Source organism: Lycorma delicatula, chromosome 2 (genome assembly GCF_047948215.1).
Source record: "Lycorma delicatula isolate Av1 chromosome 2, ASM4794821v1, whole genome shotgun sequence".
Classification (NCBI taxonomy): Eukaryota; Metazoa; Arthropoda; class Insecta; order Hemiptera; family Fulgoridae; genus Lycorma; species Lycorma delicatula.
In genome coordinates, this window is record NC_134456.1 from 216,636,010 (window position 1) to 216,656,668 (window position 20,659).

Genomic DNA, 20,659 nt, shown 5'->3' on the forward strand with positions numbered 1-20,659 from the left:
TCAAAATGGATATTTCTGTTGAAATCTGAAAACTGAAATTTTTCACGATCACAGTACTTCCTACTTCCTTTACTTCATACAAGGAAGTAAAAAACAGGAATGAATGTGTCCTAGTAGGTATTTTATATACATATAAGATGTTTCTGGCTTATCAATGTGGGTTGGATTTTATTGAAATATGCACCACCCCAACACTCAATTCCATATCTTAATCGTGATTTAACCACAGCCATGTAAAGCATTTTTAGTACACTAATCGGCCAGAAATCCTGAAGATAATAAAACTTTCTCACGTAACAAAACATTTCATTCTTTAGACTAAGAATATGTTTTTCCCATGAAAGATTGCAATGATTTACACCTAGATATTTCATAACGTTGACTTGATCAGTACTAATGCAACTACATTCGGCTATTCTAGAGCGAGTGAGATTGTGATATCTAGCATGCGAGTTGCTAGATTTCTCACCCTTTAATTGGAAAATCATGTATTTGGATTTTAGATACATTTAAGGTAATCTCGTTTTTGGTTAACCACAACCTAATTTTAAATAAGTCCTCGTTGATAGATTTCAAAACTCAGTCAAAGCTTTTTTCTCTATAAAAAAGTGCAGTATCATCTGCATATGAGGTTAAATTACCTTGAAATTTGCCAGACATCATTAATGTAAATTAGGAACAGAATTGGGCTCAAAACTGAACCTTGAGGGACCCTGAATTCTAAAACTCCCTCATTACTGAGTGTATTTTTAATTTTAACCTTTTGCATTCTTCCCTTTAAGTAGGATTCAAACCAGTTAAAGGCTTTATATCTACTTGATCCATCTTATTTAATAATATATTATGATCAATGACATCAAAGTCCTTCTTTGATCATGAAAGTCCTTCTTTCAAATCCAGAAAGAAGGCGCAAACTGTAGAATCTTCATTGATACCGTTTACCAATTGTGAGACAAATTTAAGTAAGGCATTTTCAGTGCCTTAATTTTTCTGAAAGCTAAATTGATTAACACTGGAAATAATTTTTATTTAGAAAGTTAACCGGTCTTGACTCTACTACAGTTTCCAGAATCTTTAAAAATTGTGAAAGCAGTGCTGTGGGCCTAAAGATCCTGTCATAATTACTATCTCCTTTTTCATAAATAGGAACTACCAGTGCTTGTTTAAGTTTATCCGGAAATTTAGCTGACTGCTCACTTAATTGCATAAATATGCAAAAACATGAGAAATATGTTCACACACAAACTTTAGGGCATATGAAGAAATCTCATCAAAACCAGATGAAATTTTCATTTTCATAGACTATAATTTTTTCAATCTCCAGATAATGTGTAGCCTCTGTGAAAATAGTGGCTCTGACTTCAGTTGAGGTAAAAATTTATCTTAGCCTTAATTCCATTTATTTCATATTTTAATCCTTTTTTCCAAGTAACTGATCAATTAGTTTTCAGTGTACCCTAATATTACCAGTGTTGTTAATAAAAAAAAATTCTAAAATATAATCCTTTAGACTTCCTTATATCATAGATTAGTCTATTCTTGTTCCTACTGTAATATATTTTTAAATCTAAATTACATGGTTGAGTTTTAACTTTTTTAAACAATAAATTTTTTCTTTAATTCTGTTTAATAAATTATCTGATATCCAGGGATTAATTTTGATAATATTTTTAGTTTTTGTTTTAAACTCTTTGCTTTTTTCAGACCATACCTTTAAAAAATAGCTCAGTAGCTAATAGGTAAAATAGCTCAAAAGCTCTGTCTATGTCTTTTTCATTAAATACTTTATTCCAATCAGCATTTAAGATCTCTTGTTTAAACAAAATTATATTGATATAGAGTGTTACATTCTCAGTTTACTTTGTATATAAACTTTTTAATATCATTCCAGACAAGTATAAGGGAATGGTTTGTGCTGCCAGTATGTGCAACATCAGCAAAGAAATTTAAAGACATTTCTTTGAATTGTTTACATTTAATGAAAAAATGATTTATACAAGTGTTTGTATCCAATCTCATAGGGCTGTGACCAGACATTCCATACAATTTGAATAACGCAAAAATATATGTTTATTAACAATATCATTATCCTCTAAAAGATTCATATTTTATCTGCTACAAGCATCAATATAGGCTTACTATTGTGGATATCTAAGAAATTACATAACTCAATAAATACCTCCGTTATCGACCAATGATATCTATAAAATGCAAAAATATTAAAAACATAATTATCAACAGATAGAGATAAACAAATGTTGTCAGCCGATAAGAAACTGGCCTCATCAACCTTGACTAATATCGTTTTGCATGCACACTATTATACCTACAACTCTGTAAGTTTTACAGTGGGCATAAAGATTATATCCATCAATTTTATAATTATTTAGTTCATCATAAATTCATATCTCAGTTAATGCTATTATTTTAGGAAATAATTTTAAAACAATAATTTCATTTAAGAATAAATCAAAATTTTTACGCATGCTCCTTGTATTTTGATGAATTAGAAATAAAGATTTACCTTCCGTAAAAGAAAAAAGAAAAGGATAATTATAAAAAACTTAGCAAACACTAAACAATATTTAAAGAAAAAAGTAAATAATAATAAAACTCTTAATAAAGCATTATTTAAATTTACTGACATTATCAACTGAAGTAAGCACAATCACTTCTGCGTAAAGAAATTTTTCTGCTACATATCCACAAATATTTGAATTACAACAGGTTATTTTTTTTTCAAGGTCAGTCGCGAAATAAAAACCCATGCAAAAATCGGATGAAGCTTTGCGCATATGTGTTGCGCAGTGTCTCTAGTATGGCCTTCAATCACGCTGTGTCACTTCGTTTAGTTCTGAACACGCAGCTACCACTAAACATGTCTACAACAATAGCATCTTCCGCCAAGTGTGAAGTGCGTGTGGTAATTCGATTTCTTCAGGCTGAGGGGTGTAGTGCAGCTGAAATTCATTGACGAATAAGTAATGTGTATGGTGAAACTTCAATGAGTGACTGCAAAGTGTGACAATGATGCAGGGACTTTAAAGCAGGAGATGCAGATGTTCATGATGCAGGCGGTCTGGGAAGGAAGCGATTGTCAACCAATGATCTCGTTGAGTGAGTGGATGAGGCAATTCGAGAAAATTGTCAGTTCACAATTTCTGTATTGAGTGATTTGTTTCCTGAAATTTCAAGGTCATCTCTACACCATTGTGAGTGAGAGACTTCAGTACTGCAAACTGTGTGTGTGATGGGGTACCCAAGATGCTGTCCGACCATCACAAAACAATGAGAATGGACGCCTCCCTAACGTTTCTCCAGCGCTACCACAATGAAGGAGAAGATTTTTTTGAACAAAATTGTCACAGAGGACAAGACATGGGTCCATTTCAAAACAAAAGAACAATCCAAACAGTGGATGCATTCTTATTCTCCCATTAAACCAAAGAAGTTAAAGCGAACCTTCTCCAACAGAAAGTGTACGGCTACTGTGTTCTGGGACCGGAATGGAGTTCGCTTGGTGGAATTCATGAACATGGCACGACCATCACTGCAGCCTCATACTGCATGACTTCTTCAACGTCTACGAAGGGCAATTCAGAATCTTTCAATTCATTGTCTTTCTCCATGACAATGCTCGACTGCACACTGCAGCTGTAACAAAGAAGCTCCTGCAGCGTTTTCTTTGGGAAGTGTTTGATCACCCACCATACAGCCCGGACTTGGCTCCATCCGATTTTCACCTCTTTGCTCACATGAAACGCTGGCTAGGAGGACAACATTTTGGCACAGACTTCAAGCTGCAGACCAGCGTAGAAACATGGCTGAAAACACAGGCGGCTCCGTTCTATGACGAGGCTATTGGAAATTTGGTACCACGCTATGACAAATGTCTAAATCGAAGTGGCGACTATGTAGAGAAATAGCGTAACTTGGTAAGTACTTGTTACAATAAAAATTTTTTATTTTCACTGTGGTTTTAATTTCGTGACCTATCGGACCTTGAAAAAAAAATAATCCTCATATATACACTGGATTACCATTTGGCAACCTCATATTCTTTATTGAGAGTCCCTATTGATATACCTTCTATTTAAGATGCCATCTTTTACGAATCTTCTGGTAAAGCGAACTATAATTGTAGCTTATCTTTTTTGGTTTCTGTTACTTAGCGTATGGCACACATTTATGTCAGTTTTAGATATCTGTTAGTCAAGAGCTTTAGCAACATTCTGCATTAATAAATCTAAATTTCCATTTTTCTGTTTGGATGTACTATGTATTTCTAAATTATTCACACAAGAATACTGTTTAAGTTCACTAATTTCATTTAGCAAAATTAAATTATTTTTTTTTGTTTTTAGCTCACCTGACAGATCGTCAACCTTAGTAAGATTATGTTGTATTTTTTCTTCTTGAGCTTAAATTTTTTTTTTGATAGTGCCCCAATTTCTCTGTGGCATGCTTCGGTCAAATACCCTAAATTTCTGTCCATTTTCTGGTTTTCTTTGTGGATTTTGTTTAGTAACTCCATAATATCTTTCATTGTAATCGAACCTCTTCAGCTGCTGATTGCAGGACAACACTCTTTCTTTTTTCATTTTCACAGATGGCACACCTCCAAATTTTATTTCTTGCTCAATGAAATTAACCTCTTCTTGAGTAAGATTAAAAAACTGTGAGTGAAAATTACTGCTACAGTTGCTGCACATAATACATTTCAACCTACACACTGTTTTTAGATAAGTAGAACACAACATGTTGAAGTTGGCATGAAAAACAAATTGGAGTAAAAAAATAAACAATCAATAGGATATATTATTATGGTTATATTATTTAAATGACAAACATTTATATGTAGTATTAAATACTCTTAATAACTATTACTAAAAATAAGCCACAACTGTCCCGGCACAATCTCACCATACAAGCACTCAATCATCTGTATGTACAGCGAGTGGAATTTAAGAATTCTGAAATAAATAGATTTTATTTGCTGTGTCATCATGGTTGTATCATTTAGCTTCTTGTTTTGGATCCCAGCATACCCATACCCATTATCTTTTATTCTGTTTATAAATTTGTTTACAAAAAAATTTATAAACAGAATAAAAGATAATTATAATTGATGATAATTGTTATAATTGATGATAATTTGAAATGTTTAAATGATGGATTTTTTTTGGATATGGTCATAATATTGTTTGTATTTTTTTATTATTCTTTATGTTCAATCTGTGTTAAGTATATAGTTTTTTTTTTTTTTATAGGCATGATGTTATTCACCGTTGGGTTTACCCTGTGGTCCCAGATGCTGGATTTCCTTATGGTTTCCAGAGGCATAGCGTGTACCTAGGAAAAAATGTTACACTATCATTGTAAGAAATATAGTATGTAGTTGGCATTTAAGTATTTTCTTGTGTTGTGTGATTAGATGCAATTAGTTAATTAATGAGTTGTCTTTTTAAATAATGCAGGTTTTTTGCTTATTTTTACGTAAAAGTTTTTTTTTTATTGAAGATAATTAAAGCTAGAAAATGTTTATATCAACGTGTCTACTTTATTTTTTGGAGGATTTTCACTAAAAGAAAGACAATTAACTGGTCTTCATTAATTAATATTTTAAGCCTAATGGCTCAGTCAGTGAGTTAAAATGAAATCTAAAATGGTTTTAGTTCAGCAAGTATAACGGGTTCAGATTTAGGTGATGTTCCTATGTTTCTGCCTGAATGGATGGTTGTCAGAGTCAAACCACAACATATTTTATTTTTGGCTTTACTACCATGTGCAATATCTTTTAAAAATCTGTTTTTTTTTTAAGTTGTTGCCTGGAAGACTGCAAAAAAGACTAAATTAATTTTTATATCATGAAGAAGGTTGGGCGGACGTTATACGCATGGTCTGTTTCCTGATGTTAGTTTGCAGGGCACCTCTTGAGTATGCCCAAATAAGTACATGTATAATGCCCATCTTCTCTACAGGGCAGGATGTCATGAAGGAATTAATTATACTTCATTGTCTATAATGCAAGCATAGTTGTGTGATGCACATTGCAGAAAATGCTTGAAAGCACTCTGAAGCTGCTGTTCAGGGCTATTGACTGTCATTTACAAATTGTTGTAAGCAACAATAGCTCAGTTATATAAAGTAGGTAAAAATAAGTATCATTTCCTTTTACCACTGCCGCAGTGTTGTCATTACAAATCTGAGCATGCACTTTTCTGTAGATGTCATTACAAGTACAGCAACATTTGTTCACAGTTGATTAAACATTGTGTAAAATATTCAAGTCAATTGAGGATTCTGATGATTATGAAATTAGGGTAGTTAACAGATCTTTAAATGCGAGAATCAAACTAGCTGATATTCATCTGAAAATTGGTGAAAATTTAATGAAAAAGCTATACATGGTTAGAAAGTGGCTATGGCAGTTCATTGAGGGACATAGTAATGTACATGACGAGCAAAGGAGTGGGCAACTTTCCATTGTTAATGCTGATTTGGTTGTGAATGGATGAAAAAATTCAAAGAAATTGACAGTTAACAATTTCTTCATTATGAAGAAACTTCCCTAAAATGTCCCAACAGTTCTGCATGAAACATAACACAAAACCTAGATATTCGTAAATTTTCTCTTGTTGGGTGCTGAAAATTTTGACAGAGGTTCACAAAATTTAGTGATTAGACTCTGCTCAATCTTTTATTACCTGATAACAAAAGTGTTATGTGACTACCACTTGCTTCTTCATTTCAAGTAATCCATTGCTGGTCAGTGCTATGACAACGATGCTGATGTGCACTGTTCTTTGAGGAAGGAATGAAAAACTGAGTACAAAATATGAAAAGTGTTTTGATAATGATGAAAATTATGTAGAAAAGTAGTTTAAGGCATGTTCTTTTATGTAATAATAAAATTATTCTGTTGAAAGTTACGTGTATTTTTTAATAACAAAACGGTACTTACTTTTCAGATATGCCTTGTGTATGTATACGATCACAAGAAAGGTCAATTTTTAAGTAAGATCCGTTATATAATACAAAGAAACTAGTAAAGATATTGTCACCCACCGGGTTGGTCTAGTGGTGAACGCGTCTTCCCAAATCACCTGATTTGGAAAGCCGAGAGTTCCAGCATTCAAGTCCTAGTAACGCCAATTATTTTTACACGGATTTGAATACTAGATCGTAGATACCGGTGTTCTTTGGTGGTTGGGTTTCAATTAACCACACATCTCAGGAATAGTCGAACTGAGAATGTACAAGACTACACTTCATTTACACTCATACATATCATTCCCATTCATCCTCTGAAGGAAGTATTATCTAAACGGTAGTTACCAGAGGCTAAACAGGAAAAGAAAGAGTAAAGATATTGTCAAAAATCTTTTTTTATTTCACTATGTTACTTTTCTACACAGTACCTTGTTTGTTTAAACATTTATCATAGTGTTTTACTAAATTGTTTATGTCCACCTCATCGAAATCAGCCAGCTGTGAAGACAACCAGTCTTTAATCATGGTTTTCACTTCATTGATATCAAATCGCTGACTGCCGAGAAACTTTCAGGTAGCAGAACAGGTGTTAATTGCTTGGCACAAGATCCAGGCTGTACAGTGGGTGGTCTATTTGTTCCCATCCAGAAGATCTGATTAACTCTAGAGTTTGAGTAGCAGAATGAAGTCTTGCATCTTCTTGCAGATAACAGTAGGACACGTCACTTCTTCTGTATGGCACATCAAAAATTTCAAGGTCAAGGTCTCACAGTACGCAGCTGAGTTTATTGTAATAACCAATAACAAGTATTATAAATAATATCATCTTTATTTTCAATAATTAATTTTGAATATAATAAAAAGTTGTCTCAATACTTATCTCTGTAACCTTTTATTAATTTGTAACCAAAATAGAATAAACATTTTGATATCATTTATCCATAATAATTTATTATTATATCATGTCAGGAATAGGTATATGATGTAGTAACATTAATTTCTTCAGTTCTGAAAAGTTGAGATACACAATAAACATTTGTTTTTTTTTTTAGCTGTTGTGGATATTATTGTATAATCATATAATAATTGTAGTGGTGGTTATTATTGTGATTGCAATACTTTTTTATTATTCTCTTGACTGAACAAATATTTGTTCTGAATTTTTTAGATGATTTTAAGTTTTATTAACAAACAATTTTTACAAAATAAAATTTAAAAAGTTAAAATTAATGTGTAAATGCAAAAACCTAAAATTAATGTGTAAATGTAAAAAAATGAAGAATTTGTTAAAATAAAATATATCACTGAAGATGAGCTTAGGCCCGAAAACATTTCATGAACATAAAAAAAGTAAAGGTAAGAGTGTTTTCTAATTCTGTACTTTGCAGGGGTGGAAAAAATATTATATATTGTATATAGTTATTTAACGTACAGATGAAAAAGAAAAAATGGACTATAAAAAATTTAATCTAAATAAATTAATATTATATAATCATAGATGTTCCTGTCAGTTTTGAACAAAAGATCTAACTATGATTTTTTTTTTTTTTGTTTTTAGAGGTTGTCAGTTACTTCAAGATGTAATGATTGGAAGTGGTTGTTTTGTTGGTGAAAAAACATCTATTGATTGTTCGGTTCTTGGTAAAAATTGTCATGTAGGAAATAATGTCAAGTTAGAAGGGTGCTACTTATTTAATGATATTGTTGTTGAGGTGTGTAACAGTATTGTTTTTCTCATAGTATTTTAAGTATTTTTAATTTCTGTGTTGATTCTTCTTCTCTTGTCCCATCTTTCTTTTTAACTTTTATGCTCTTTTATGTATATATGTGTCTGAGAAATAGAATTAAAAGAATTTCTTGCACAGTTCTGCACAAGAAGACTGACTTTTGTTTCTGACGCCCTCATTATTTCACAGTTAGAAATGCACTGATTTTCAGAATTTGTACAACATACAAAGTTTAATAAAAAAATATGGAGAATTTTAGTTTTTCCCAAAAAATCTTCATTTATTCATCAATATTAATTGCCAACACTTTGGAACTTTGAAGCACCTCTGGAATGCAATTTCCAGTATGGCATTTAGCTCCATCAGCGATGTCTTTTATCTCTTCAGTGTTGTCAGAAAGTCTTCTTTCATGATTATTTTCAGCTTGGGAAATAGGAAGAAGTCAGAGGGGGCCATGTCCAGTGAATACGGAGGCTGAGGCATCGTAATGGTATTGTTTTTAGCCAAAAAATCACAAACAGCCAGTGAAATCTGAGCAGGTGCATTATCATTATCATGGTGCAGTTGCTATGAATTGTTTCACCACAAATCCAGGCGTTTTCTTCAAATTACTTCCCTCAAAAATTCATAAGAACTGTGTTATAATTTCTGCCCTACGATTGTGTTGTTCCTTGTGTAGAAGATAATTTTTATTTCAAGAGTAACAGCTAATAAAGTTATCTTTAAAAATTATGTAATTTTTGGCAAGTCTTTTTTCTCTTGTAATATAGAATTGAATGTATGATTTTATTGTAACAAATTGGTTTTCCTTAAGATTATAAATTGCTAAATGTTTGGTAGTTGGTACCAGTAAGGCTGCTAGAGGAAAAGCATATGGCATGGTATTAACACCAACATTGCATGTGTAGTAGTGGCAGTTCAGTCCTATTTATATTATGCTCGCATCCAAATTTTTTTCCTGTTATGTGGATTTTTCTCTATTACTCATTTATATACCAACAATTGGCATTGACAAGGATATTGAGCATGTAAATAAGCTTATTACTTATAGTTTAGATACTACCTAAGCATCATCCGTTTGTGTGGTTTATGCTGATCCAGAATGCACATAAAGAGCATAATTTATTTATTTTTATTTTTTTTTAATTCACTGGTTGTTAATAAATAAAACTCTTTTTAAAAAGCAAACATTTTTTGTTCTAAGAAACTTTTAGATCTAAGTTAAGTTCTATTCAGAAGAAATTTTATTTTAACATATAAATTTAATTCATGAATGAATGAGTTATTCATAATTATTTACTTAAATGAAATTTCAGTAAATTCTAATTTTTTCAGTAGCTGCTAGTTTGTTAACATTGCATAGTTGTTATAGACAACATAAAAAATGAATGTCAGTGATATTAATTTTAAACAGAGTAATTTGTTTATAAATGAAGTTTCTGTAATTTTTTCTATATTAAAAAAAAAAAATGTGAAAAATTTTTATGTTCAACAATATTAAAATTACTTCATTTCTTATGGTGTGATTTTGCCCATGATTAATGGTCATGAAAATTACTCTGATAAATGCATTTTGTTTCTTAACTTTTGATAGGAAGTCATTTTGTTCTTTAATGCTGAAATCAAATCTGAAATCAATATTTTTTCTTCGTCCTATATTTTTGAAAAATCCAAAATCTAAATTTTGAAAATTGTTATTAAATGGTATGTGCATTTTTTATTTTATGATTACTTTATAGTTTTGGGCTCAGTATGTATATATTTTTGACTCTATTAATCAGTTGTTAACCATGAAACAATAATAATATAAACATCACGTATCATGGCATCATACCTTTGTTGACGCATAGATTAACAAGATTCATCATGTGTATACTATTGAAAACAACACAAAGCTTGTTGGCTCTGTTAGCCTACTGCTTTTAATAATATAATCTCTTTAATCAAGGCAATAACTGTATTAAGTGAGTGAACAGTGAAGTCTCATAATGCCTTATAACTGTGTTAATGATTTGAACAGTTTTTGTTATGTGTGTGGTGAGTTTACCATAAAATTACATAAGAAAATATTACACCTTTAATTAAAAAAACTAATAAATTGTACTTTGACTGTAAAACCAGTGATCAGGATAAGACATGGGCTCTTCATATAGTATGTAGTAACTGTGCAGTTAACTGAAGAAGATGGCTAGAAGGCTTTTGAAAGGTCTTGCCATACTGTATCCCTGTGGTTTGGCATGAACCAAAAAGTCACGTAAATGATTGTTATTTCGTTTCAATTAATGCATCTGGAGTTTCTAAGAAGTCTAAACACTCTACTCTATCCTTCACTGCCATCTGCATTCAGACCTGTACCTCTGAGTGAATCATCTCAGTGAATTCCTGAAAATTTGTTTCATGAGAATAGTGATGAAGAAGCGAACATTATGGAAGGAGACAATCATGATTCAGACTTGGAATTACAATCCAGTGAACCATATCTTATATCACAAGGTGAGCTAAATGACTGGATAAGAGATTTAAACTTTTCAAAAGATCAAGCTAAACTTTTATTCTCAAGATTGCAAGGTTAGAATTTACTTTAAAAAAATAGAAATATCTCGAGTCATTAAAGTTGACAGAAGGATTTTTCTCAATAATTTGTTGAAGAAACTTAACTTACTGTACAAATATTGATGAGCTTATCTTATAATTAGGACAAGTTTATGAACCTAAGTAATTGTGCCTTCTCATTGATTCTTCAGGTTTAGCTTAAAAGCTAATAATGTTGTTTTATTTTGACTGAAACAGCTGAGCTAGGGATCAGCATTATTTAGTAGAACAGTGGAAGAAACATGAGAATTTAATTCACAGTGAAAAAAGCATCATTTATCAGCCTTTAGTTAACCAGAAAAATATTTTTAGCACCCCTTCATATCAAACTGGGACTAATAAAAAATTTGTAAAAGCTGTGAAGAAAAACAGTCAAGGATTGTTGTATGTAAGGAAGAAATTTCCAAAAGTAAGTGAAGCAAAATTAAAGTAGGGATTTTTATTGGCCTACAAATAAGAGAACTAGTCAGAGATAAAAATTTTAACTCTCAGAGATGAAATTTTAATTTTAACTCAAATAGAAATCACTGCTTGAACAGCATTTAAAAACACTTGCTCAAATGTTTGGCTGTTCATAAATCTCAAAATTACCAGATTATTGTAAATAAATTGATAAATTCATACAGAGCTATGGGGGAGTAATATGTTACTAAAAGTTCATTTTTTGCATTCACGTCTGGATTTTTCCTGCTAAAACTTGGGCCACTGTTATGAAGACAAATGGAGTATACTAGCTGATTACTTTGAACTTCAATTTGAGATATACTGAGGGCTGCTTATGAAAGCTGAGCATTTGCTTAGAAGTTTTAATCTAAGTATATGCTATTTACAGACCTTTAGGTGACAGAAAGATTTTATTTACAGACCTGTATTCTATGTAAAGAATAATGCATAGAAAAGTATTACAGTTAGAGATCAGTTAAAAAGGTTCTATTTTGTATATATATTATTTAAAACTAAGATTAGAAAGGACAAAACAGTCCGAATTCTGTAAACATTATGTTTTTGATAACTTAATATTTAATGTTTTTAGTCCCTCTTGCAACCATCTTCAGTGAGCTACTAAAAATGATCACAATAAAAAGAGTAAATCTCTGAAAATTGCAGCAAGAGCAAGTGAAAATGTTTTGAACATAGTATTTTGTAAGAAAATACAATAAAACTTGGTTATAACAAGATTCAAGGGGTTGCTCAAATTTGCTTGTTACAGCCGAATGCTTGGTACTTCTGAGTTGTCACCTTGTAACCATAAATTTTTATGTCATCATTATCTATTATAATACAAAAAATATACTGTATACCTAAGAAGGAGCTGTTTTAAAATAAAATATCAATTTGTTTTGTGTTATAGACTAACAAATAAAATTTATACATAATACAATTTTTAGACGCTAATATGTTTTGCTTTTAACTAAAACTGTTAGCATTCATTGAATTAGCAAAAAAACATGGTAATAAGTGTGTAGAAAAACTTACCAAAATCATCGAGGAAAGTAACAAATGAACACCACACAAAAATTTCTGTCACACATTTTTACATACAAACTGCATTTATTAAATCTAAAAAAATCATTCTGATCTATTTTTTCTTCATTTTAACAGAATACGTCAAAACTTAATTGCGCATACAAACTAATTAGCCTTAAAATAATTTTTTATTTTTGTTTGTTTAATAATCTTATACCTGTAATCATCAAAACAGTTTTGTAGTTTATTGAAGTACTCCACAAATTCATCACTTACATTATTAGTCTCTGTTAATCTTTTAAAACATTCTTTGGCATCAATCATAGATACAACTGGGAAAGTAGTAGATTCATGTTCGCTTTCAGTTTCAGCTTCGCTATCACCTGCACAACTATGAGTTACCTCAGTAATAATCTCTTTATCAGCCAGAATTTCTGTAGTATGTATGTCATCATCGGCTCTTGCATAACCATCTATATGTAGGCCTCATTCCAGTTCTTCGTTAATTGCATTTTATCACTCATGGACAGTTGTTTCCTTTTGATGACCAACATCGTTCATTACAGATCGGAATTAATAGGGTACAATTTTTTAAAATACACTGTACAGTTTTATTAGCAAGAATCACTAAAATGAAAACGCATTCACTGACACAAGTACAGTATTACTATACTGTACTCGCATTCACTGACGCGAGTACAGTATTACTATACTGTATTTGGCTGCTGGATATCTATCTGATCGATCACTTTAACACGATACTGTTTGTTTAACTGATTCTGTGGTACAGTACTGTATTTTTAAAATATGACTACCGAATTTACCAGTGGGGATAGGACAGGTAAAATTTGTCTTTAACACACCCCTCTCCAGACTTTCACTTACATCGTTTAAAATGTGCTATAGAGTTCGATGAACCTGTTTGGGTGGTTTTGACAGATCATTGTTTGGCCCCAGTCTTTCCTGGTATTTTGCAAACAGTAAAACCCAAGTAGTTAAAATAACTACCAGCCTTTGTAATACCACAATGAAACTTGTACTGTTCAATGTCCTATTACAAACCTTTTTTTCACCCTTCAGACCTGACCTGAACAACTCTAAGATAAAATGTCACAATCTATACATATAAATCGTAAATGTTTATTTCGTAAATGAAGAAATTGAATTTCCCTTGCAGTGAGATTATTTAACTTTTTTTTGAATTACAAAACTTTTAAGAAAAGAAAATTCTCGTAATAACCAAGTTTATGATGCATCGATACTTCACTAAAGGCAATTAATTTCTCATTAATGAGATAGAAAACCAAACAAATCCCAGAATTTTTCTTGTTACAACTAAGTTCTTGTTACAAGCGAGCTTGTTATTCACTGGTTCCACTGTATTTATAAAATTTGATTTACTTTGTTGTTTTACAAAGAAAACAATTTTAGTATATTGTTTAAAATAATACTGCATTTATTTTGTAATATTTGTAAATGTAGGAAGCCAAAAGCTAATACAAAAAATGAGGAAATTGTTTGCTGTGTACCTCTCTCATTTTCTGTTCAGCCTCCAAATCCAGTGTAAGGTATTAATTCAGAGGATGATATTATAGTCTTGTATAGTCTCAGGTTGACCATTCCTGAGGTGTGTGTGGTGTGTGTGAGATTTGAATTGAAACCCAACCACCAAAGAACACCGGTATCCACAATCTAGTATTCAAATCTGTATAAATCCGTAACTTTACTGGGATTTGAAACTTGGAATTCTCGACTTTGAATCAGCCGATTTGCAGTGAGTTCACTGCTAGACTAACCCAGTGCATTGGTTGCTGTTTACTTAGAAATTACTTTTTGAAGAAGTAAAAATTACTAGTTCAGTAAATTAGCATAGCATAGCTTGCCATAATATATGTTTTTTTTGAATTGTACCATTAAAGTAACAAACTGTTTAATATATTGAAGCTTCATGTGTAAAATTATATTATTATTTTATCAATTTGCTTATTTCATTTTTATTCTGTTTATTAAATTTTATTTTTGTCTTGATCTCAGGATGGCTGTACCCTTTCATATTGTGTAATTGGTGATAACTGCAGAATTAAAGCTGGAAGTTCAGTTTCTCATGGAAGTATCCTGGGTCCAGATGTTGTTATTGATTTAAAGAAGCAAATATCTGGTGTTCGTCTGCAGGCTACTCAATCTGGTTCAGGTAATTTTTGCTAACCTTACTAGTTTTTGATAGATTTTTTAAACTGATCATTTTATTCATTTATATTTAACAAAATAATATCTAAGCATCTGTTTTATGAATATTTTTTGAATCTGTATAATCTGTAATCATTTAAAAAAATGAGAATTTACATGTTGTTTTTTGTTGTAATCTACAATTTTGTGAACTATAATTCCACTTTATTACTAATCACTACATTCCTTGCTTATCTTTGCCTGTCAGTTATATTTCTTATTAAATAAAGAGCTTTTGATTCAGATGAATTGAAGTTTTCTAAATGAAAGTGATGGAGATTTTAACTGAATATTGAGCTCTTACCAGTGTGTATGACAGGCTGTCTAGTAAATTGGTTTGTGTGTGTGTGTGTGTGTGTGTGTGTGTGTGTGTGTGTGTGTGTGTGTGTGTGTGTGTGTGTGTGTGTGTGTGTGTGTGTGTGTGTGTGTGTGTGTGTGTGTGTGTGTGTGTGTGTGTGTGTGTGTGCATGTGCGCACATAGCACACGTACAAATTAAAAGATTAAAATATTAAAATTACAATCATATTTACAAAAACATATGAAGTCAATTAAATAAAATAACTACATAAACATTCAAATTCAAACCCACATTTTATATTGTATTTATAATCCAAATTTATTTTTATCCTAAGTATTATTGTTTTTTATATAATGTACGATGGAGCAGTTGTGAAATCAATCAAAGGTTGCATAGGTATATCAGGTTTATGTATTTTAAATATAAGATACAAATAAAAAATGGGTTAAAATGTAAATGGGTAAAATAATTTGGTAGATGTTCATATGATTGGAGGTGGAGTGGAGAGGACTGTTTACTGCCTGCACATTTGAGTATTGCCAATTGTGTAGAGCATTGGCTTTTAAAAAAGTTTGTGTTATCATGGGTTTTTGTTTATTAAAATTCAGTTTACTGTTGGAGAACATATATTCGTGATGGAAACTTATTTAGAGACAAAATCGCATGTGTGTTGGTGGAAAGATCAGGGAGAAATTTCAAAAGGATGCACCAGTGAAAAGTATTATTCAGAAGTTAGTTAAAAAATTTCAGGACATAGGTTTGGAGTTAGACCAGAAATGTGTCCAACGCAGATCAGTTTTAATGATGTAAGTAGTACAGGACATTAAACCGGCAGTTACAAGATCTCATAAATCTTTCTGGAGACTAAGCCTGGTAAAAACATTTTACTAGGTTCAGCTCACATTGCAGTGAGGAGAATGCTGAAATGTTAACCGAATTGAATGCAAATTTTCTATGATCTAACTAATGCTGATTATGCTGAAGGGTTCACTACTGTTAATGGTCCAAGAACTTCATTAGAGGCAACATCGGCATCTTAGATCAAGTGTTTTTCACAGAATAGCATGGTTTAATCTTGGTGGGTATGTTAATAGTCAGAACTACTGCACCTGGGGTACTGAAACCCAGCGGGTGTAGGAGACTGAACCTGGGGTACTGAAACCCCTACACCCATAAAAAGTATGTGTATGGGTGCAGTTTCAAGGCAAATGATAAAACTCTTGCTTTTTGAAAAAACTGTGAATGCTGCCGTCCACCAAGAAATTGAATTTTCAACAGTTCATAGGCTTACTGCAAAAGGACGAGTGTGACTGCTGGTTGCAACAGGACGGTATCACTTGCCATACAGCTCACTCTACTGCTACAGGATTTTTTTCAGTTGAAGAATAATTTTTAAAGGATTGTGGCAATCAAGATCCCCTGATTTGACCAGTCTAGTCTTTCTGTGTTGTTACTTAAAAATAATTTTTTATAGAAGCAATCCACACACCCTACAGGATTACTGATTACTACAGGCAAACATTACTGATACCATCCAGGAAATAGACTGGGTACAGCTAACAAGAGCAGCCAGGGACATAACCAAATGTGTTGACAAGTGCATAAAAATGGATGGACATAATTTTCAAAACCTTCTGTAAATTATTATGTAAGTGTTTGCCAATAAAATATTATTTATAAACTAAACTAAGAGATGAAGCCACTTTAAGTTACTCTGTAACTGGGTAACAGACTGTAAAGGATAATTCCTGCAGTAACTGCATGGTAAATATAGTGTATATCTTAAAAATTCCCAATTATACATGAATAATTCAAAACTAAAGACAAGTTACACGTATTACTACCAATTTTCTTGACTTTTTTATTGGTTGTTACTAGTGTATGGTGAAAGTGTAATATTATATTTCATTGATGTAGTAATTTCTTTTAACGTCTGTGCATGGCCTGTTTTTGGGATTGTATTGCATCAATATTCTTAAACACCAGTTAGTTTTATATTTTGGTCTTATTCTAATTTAAATTTCTAGTCGTTTGGAATTATCACAAATCTAATCCTTATTGTTTGTGTAAATTTTATAATGTTAATTTTTTCTCATCAGAACTTTTGTTTGTTATTATTTTTTTAAACTTAAAAGTTCTTTTTTAGGAGATGAAGGTAAATTGGGTTCCAAAGCATTCATAAGTTCTTTAAAAGAGGAAGATTCTGGATCTGAATCCGATGATGAAGATAAGAAATCTACTCACTTTGGAGGTCCAGGGCTTCGTATTCAGTCAAATGTTAGACGAGAGAATTTTGATGAGATTGTTGAAAGTTCAGAAAGTGATGCTGATAGTTCTGACCTCGATTCTCCTGAACTTGATGATACAAATAGTAAGTTAAAAATATTTATCTAACTATTAGTACATATAGTAGTTTTATAATATATATAGCTTACAGTGAAAACTACTCTGTTATAAAAAGTAGCATTCAATATCATTTCTAGTTTATTTTAAATAGGAATATTTTTGGTTATTGTTAATTGAGTCACTTATTATGTTTCTGTTATCATTGCCTTAACATAATATGTTCATTATTGATGTCACACATCTTGCGTTAAACAAGCTTGCTTCTGTGAATTGGTTTTCCCTCAAAATTATTAGTGTTATCATCCACTTCACCCTTGGACCGGATAAAAAACCATTGGATTAATCAGTTTTGAATAGCAAATTTTTACATTCATATTATTAATTTTTTTTTTGAAAAAACAACTACTTTCAAAGTCAGACTCTTTGCAAGAATCAGTCTAACTTGACAAAAATTGGTTATTAAAATTTTGCTAAGAATAATAGAAAAGAATGCAGGAGAGGAGAGTTTGACTTCAGGGAAGGGAAAGGAACCAAAGGTATCATCAGGCTACAAGGAATGGTTGGAGAGAGATATTTAGAGTGAGAGGAAGAGGAATGACTGTTTCATAGATTAAGAGAAGATATTTGATAGTCAAATGAGGAAAAACGATGGAGATTCTTATAAATAAAAAAGAAGAATGGAATGTCAGAATGTTAATTGAAGTTATACATGAAACAATCAGGAATGTTTGAAAAAAATAAGAAAGAATAAGTGTAGAAGGATAAAAAATAAAATACATAAGGTTTGCTGATGATATGGTAATTCTAGCTGATGGCACACATAAGTTTCAGAGATTGTTATCAGTTAAAAGTTCTGGAGGAAGGTATACAAGAGTATAGAATGAAAAGTAGATTGTAGAAACCAGTGTAATGGAAGTAAACAACAAATAGAAGTTAGTGGTAAGGACAAGTGATGAAAAAAAAGAAAATTAAAAAATTACAGATATTTGGGTACTCTGGAGACAAAGAACAGAAGAGTCTTGCAATGAACTGCAATGGAAATAAAAGGAAGAATAGTGATGGCAAAGGAAGCCTTCAGTGTGAAGAGAGAATTACTAAGTAGTAAAAATCTAAACTTAAAGTTAAGGGATAGGTTAGCTAAGTGCTATATTTGGCATGTCTTGTGTGGGAGTAAAGCATGAGTGATAAGAAGGAGGGAAAGGGACTGTATTGAGGCTTTTGAGAAGTGGATAATGAGAAAATAAGATGAACGGATAAAGTGAGGAAGAAATAACAGGATTAAAGAAGAAAGAGCACTTACGCAGAATGTACACAGAATAAAGCGAAACTGGTTAGGGTATCTGGTCAGAGAAAGTGGAATCTTGACAACTGCATTTGAAGGGTCAATAAAATAAGAAAGGAAGTGAGGAAGAAGAAGTAGGGCAAAGTTAATAGATAAGGTGAAGATTGGAAATTACATGGGGATGAAGGATAAGGCTTGGGGCAAAAATAGTTGGAGACAGAGATGGCATAAAGGATCTCCCACTAGGCAGAACACCAGATGATGATGATGATGATGATGATGATGATTATAATGATAAAACACATCCTGAATTTATATATGTATTTCATTTTTGTTTGATGATTGTAAAACAACCCAGTTAGATGTAATAAAACTTTGAGAATTAATCCAAGTAATTGTAAGATTGATCCCATGAGCTTTAATGAGTATATGTCTTTAGAAATTTATAATGTGATTGAGTTTAACAGCCTCTGGCATACACAGACTTTGTAAATTCTCTTATATACCTCTGCCTATATTTAGAGTTAAAAATGTTATGAATAACTACTAAAATGAATTTTGTTAATTTTTATATGAAGATTTAGCATTAAAACCTCTGCTCGTGTTGGAAAAAAATTGTGTGAAAAAGTAAAAATCTTTGTGGTTGTTATAATTAAAGTTTAGAATTGAACTTGTTAAACGTACTCCATAATTTTTCACATACAGTGTTTCCATAAGCTATAATTATTTTTCAAAATAAAGTGCATCTAATGCAGTTTACCTTTCAATACATATTCTATTGTTAGTTCAGTACTAGTCAGGGAAGTTTAGATTCTGCAACTGATCATTTTAAATTAATCTGATAAAATTGTAGGTTACTTTTATTTGTAAAATTATAGATTAATGTTGCAGCAAATTGCTGTCTTTGACGAAATAAATTTAACCTCTTCAAAAAAGTGGACACATACCTGAGGAACCATAATCTCATAAATGAGACCACGGCAAGTTATTGTAGGACCGTGATCATGTCGGGGGTGACGCAGGGGTCGATTCTCGATCTCAACCTTTGGAATGCCGTCTGTGATGGCTTGCTAAGGCTGAAGAGTTGTCCTTGGTTGGGTACGCTTATGATGTTGCGCTACTTGTTGCAGATAGCGACGTGCAGTGCGTCCAACTGAGGCTCAGCCGAGCGATGCACAAGGGTCAGCACCTGGCAGGATGACCATGGGCTGTCTTTAGCCCTCAGCAAAACGGAGATTATGGTTCTAACGAAAAAGCATATTGACACCCTCCTCCCCATTCGGGTCGGGGATGAGATTATCGAGACCAAGCTGGCTGCGTAGTACCTTGGTGTGATGATTGACTGAAAACAAAACTTTACAGAACAGCTTCGAAGAGCTGCCGACAAAGCTGCAAATACCATAATCACTCTCAGCCGGCTCATGGCGAATGTCGGTGGACTGAAGGCCAGCAGATGTCCACAGCGCATTCCTTCCTGTTATACAGGGCGGAAGTGTAGTCTCAGGCATTATAATTTGAAAGAAACCGGAAGCAACTCGAGCAGGTGCAACGCACTGCGGTCTTGCGAATTGCTTCCGCTATCGTTTGGTCTCTGAGCCTGCCGTACTGGTGGCAGCCGACGTTATACCAATTGCTCTTTTGGAAAGGGAGCTCCAGGCAGCCTACACGATTGGGAGATCATTGTCGAGATGGAACGGACTTACATGTTTCTCACATGATGAGAGCTA

General features: G+C 32.2%; 1 protein-coding gene across 1 annotated transcript in view; it reads left to right on the forward strand.

The window, feature by feature from the left end:
• eIF2Bepsilon (eukaryotic translation initiation factor 2B subunit epsilon) overlaps positions 1-20,659 on the forward strand; it is an 80,275-nt gene that overhangs the window by 25,649 nt on the left and 33,967 nt on the right. The window contains exons 6-9 of the mRNA XM_075357192.1: positions 5,271-5,378; positions 8,552-8,705; positions 14,814-14,970; positions 17,451-17,675. Of these exons, the coding sequence (XP_075213307.1) occupies positions 5,271-5,378; positions 8,552-8,705; positions 14,814-14,970; positions 17,451-17,675 (644 nt within the window). The remainder of the gene's footprint in view (positions 1-5,270; positions 5,379-8,551; positions 8,706-14,813; positions 14,971-17,450; positions 17,676-20,659) is intronic.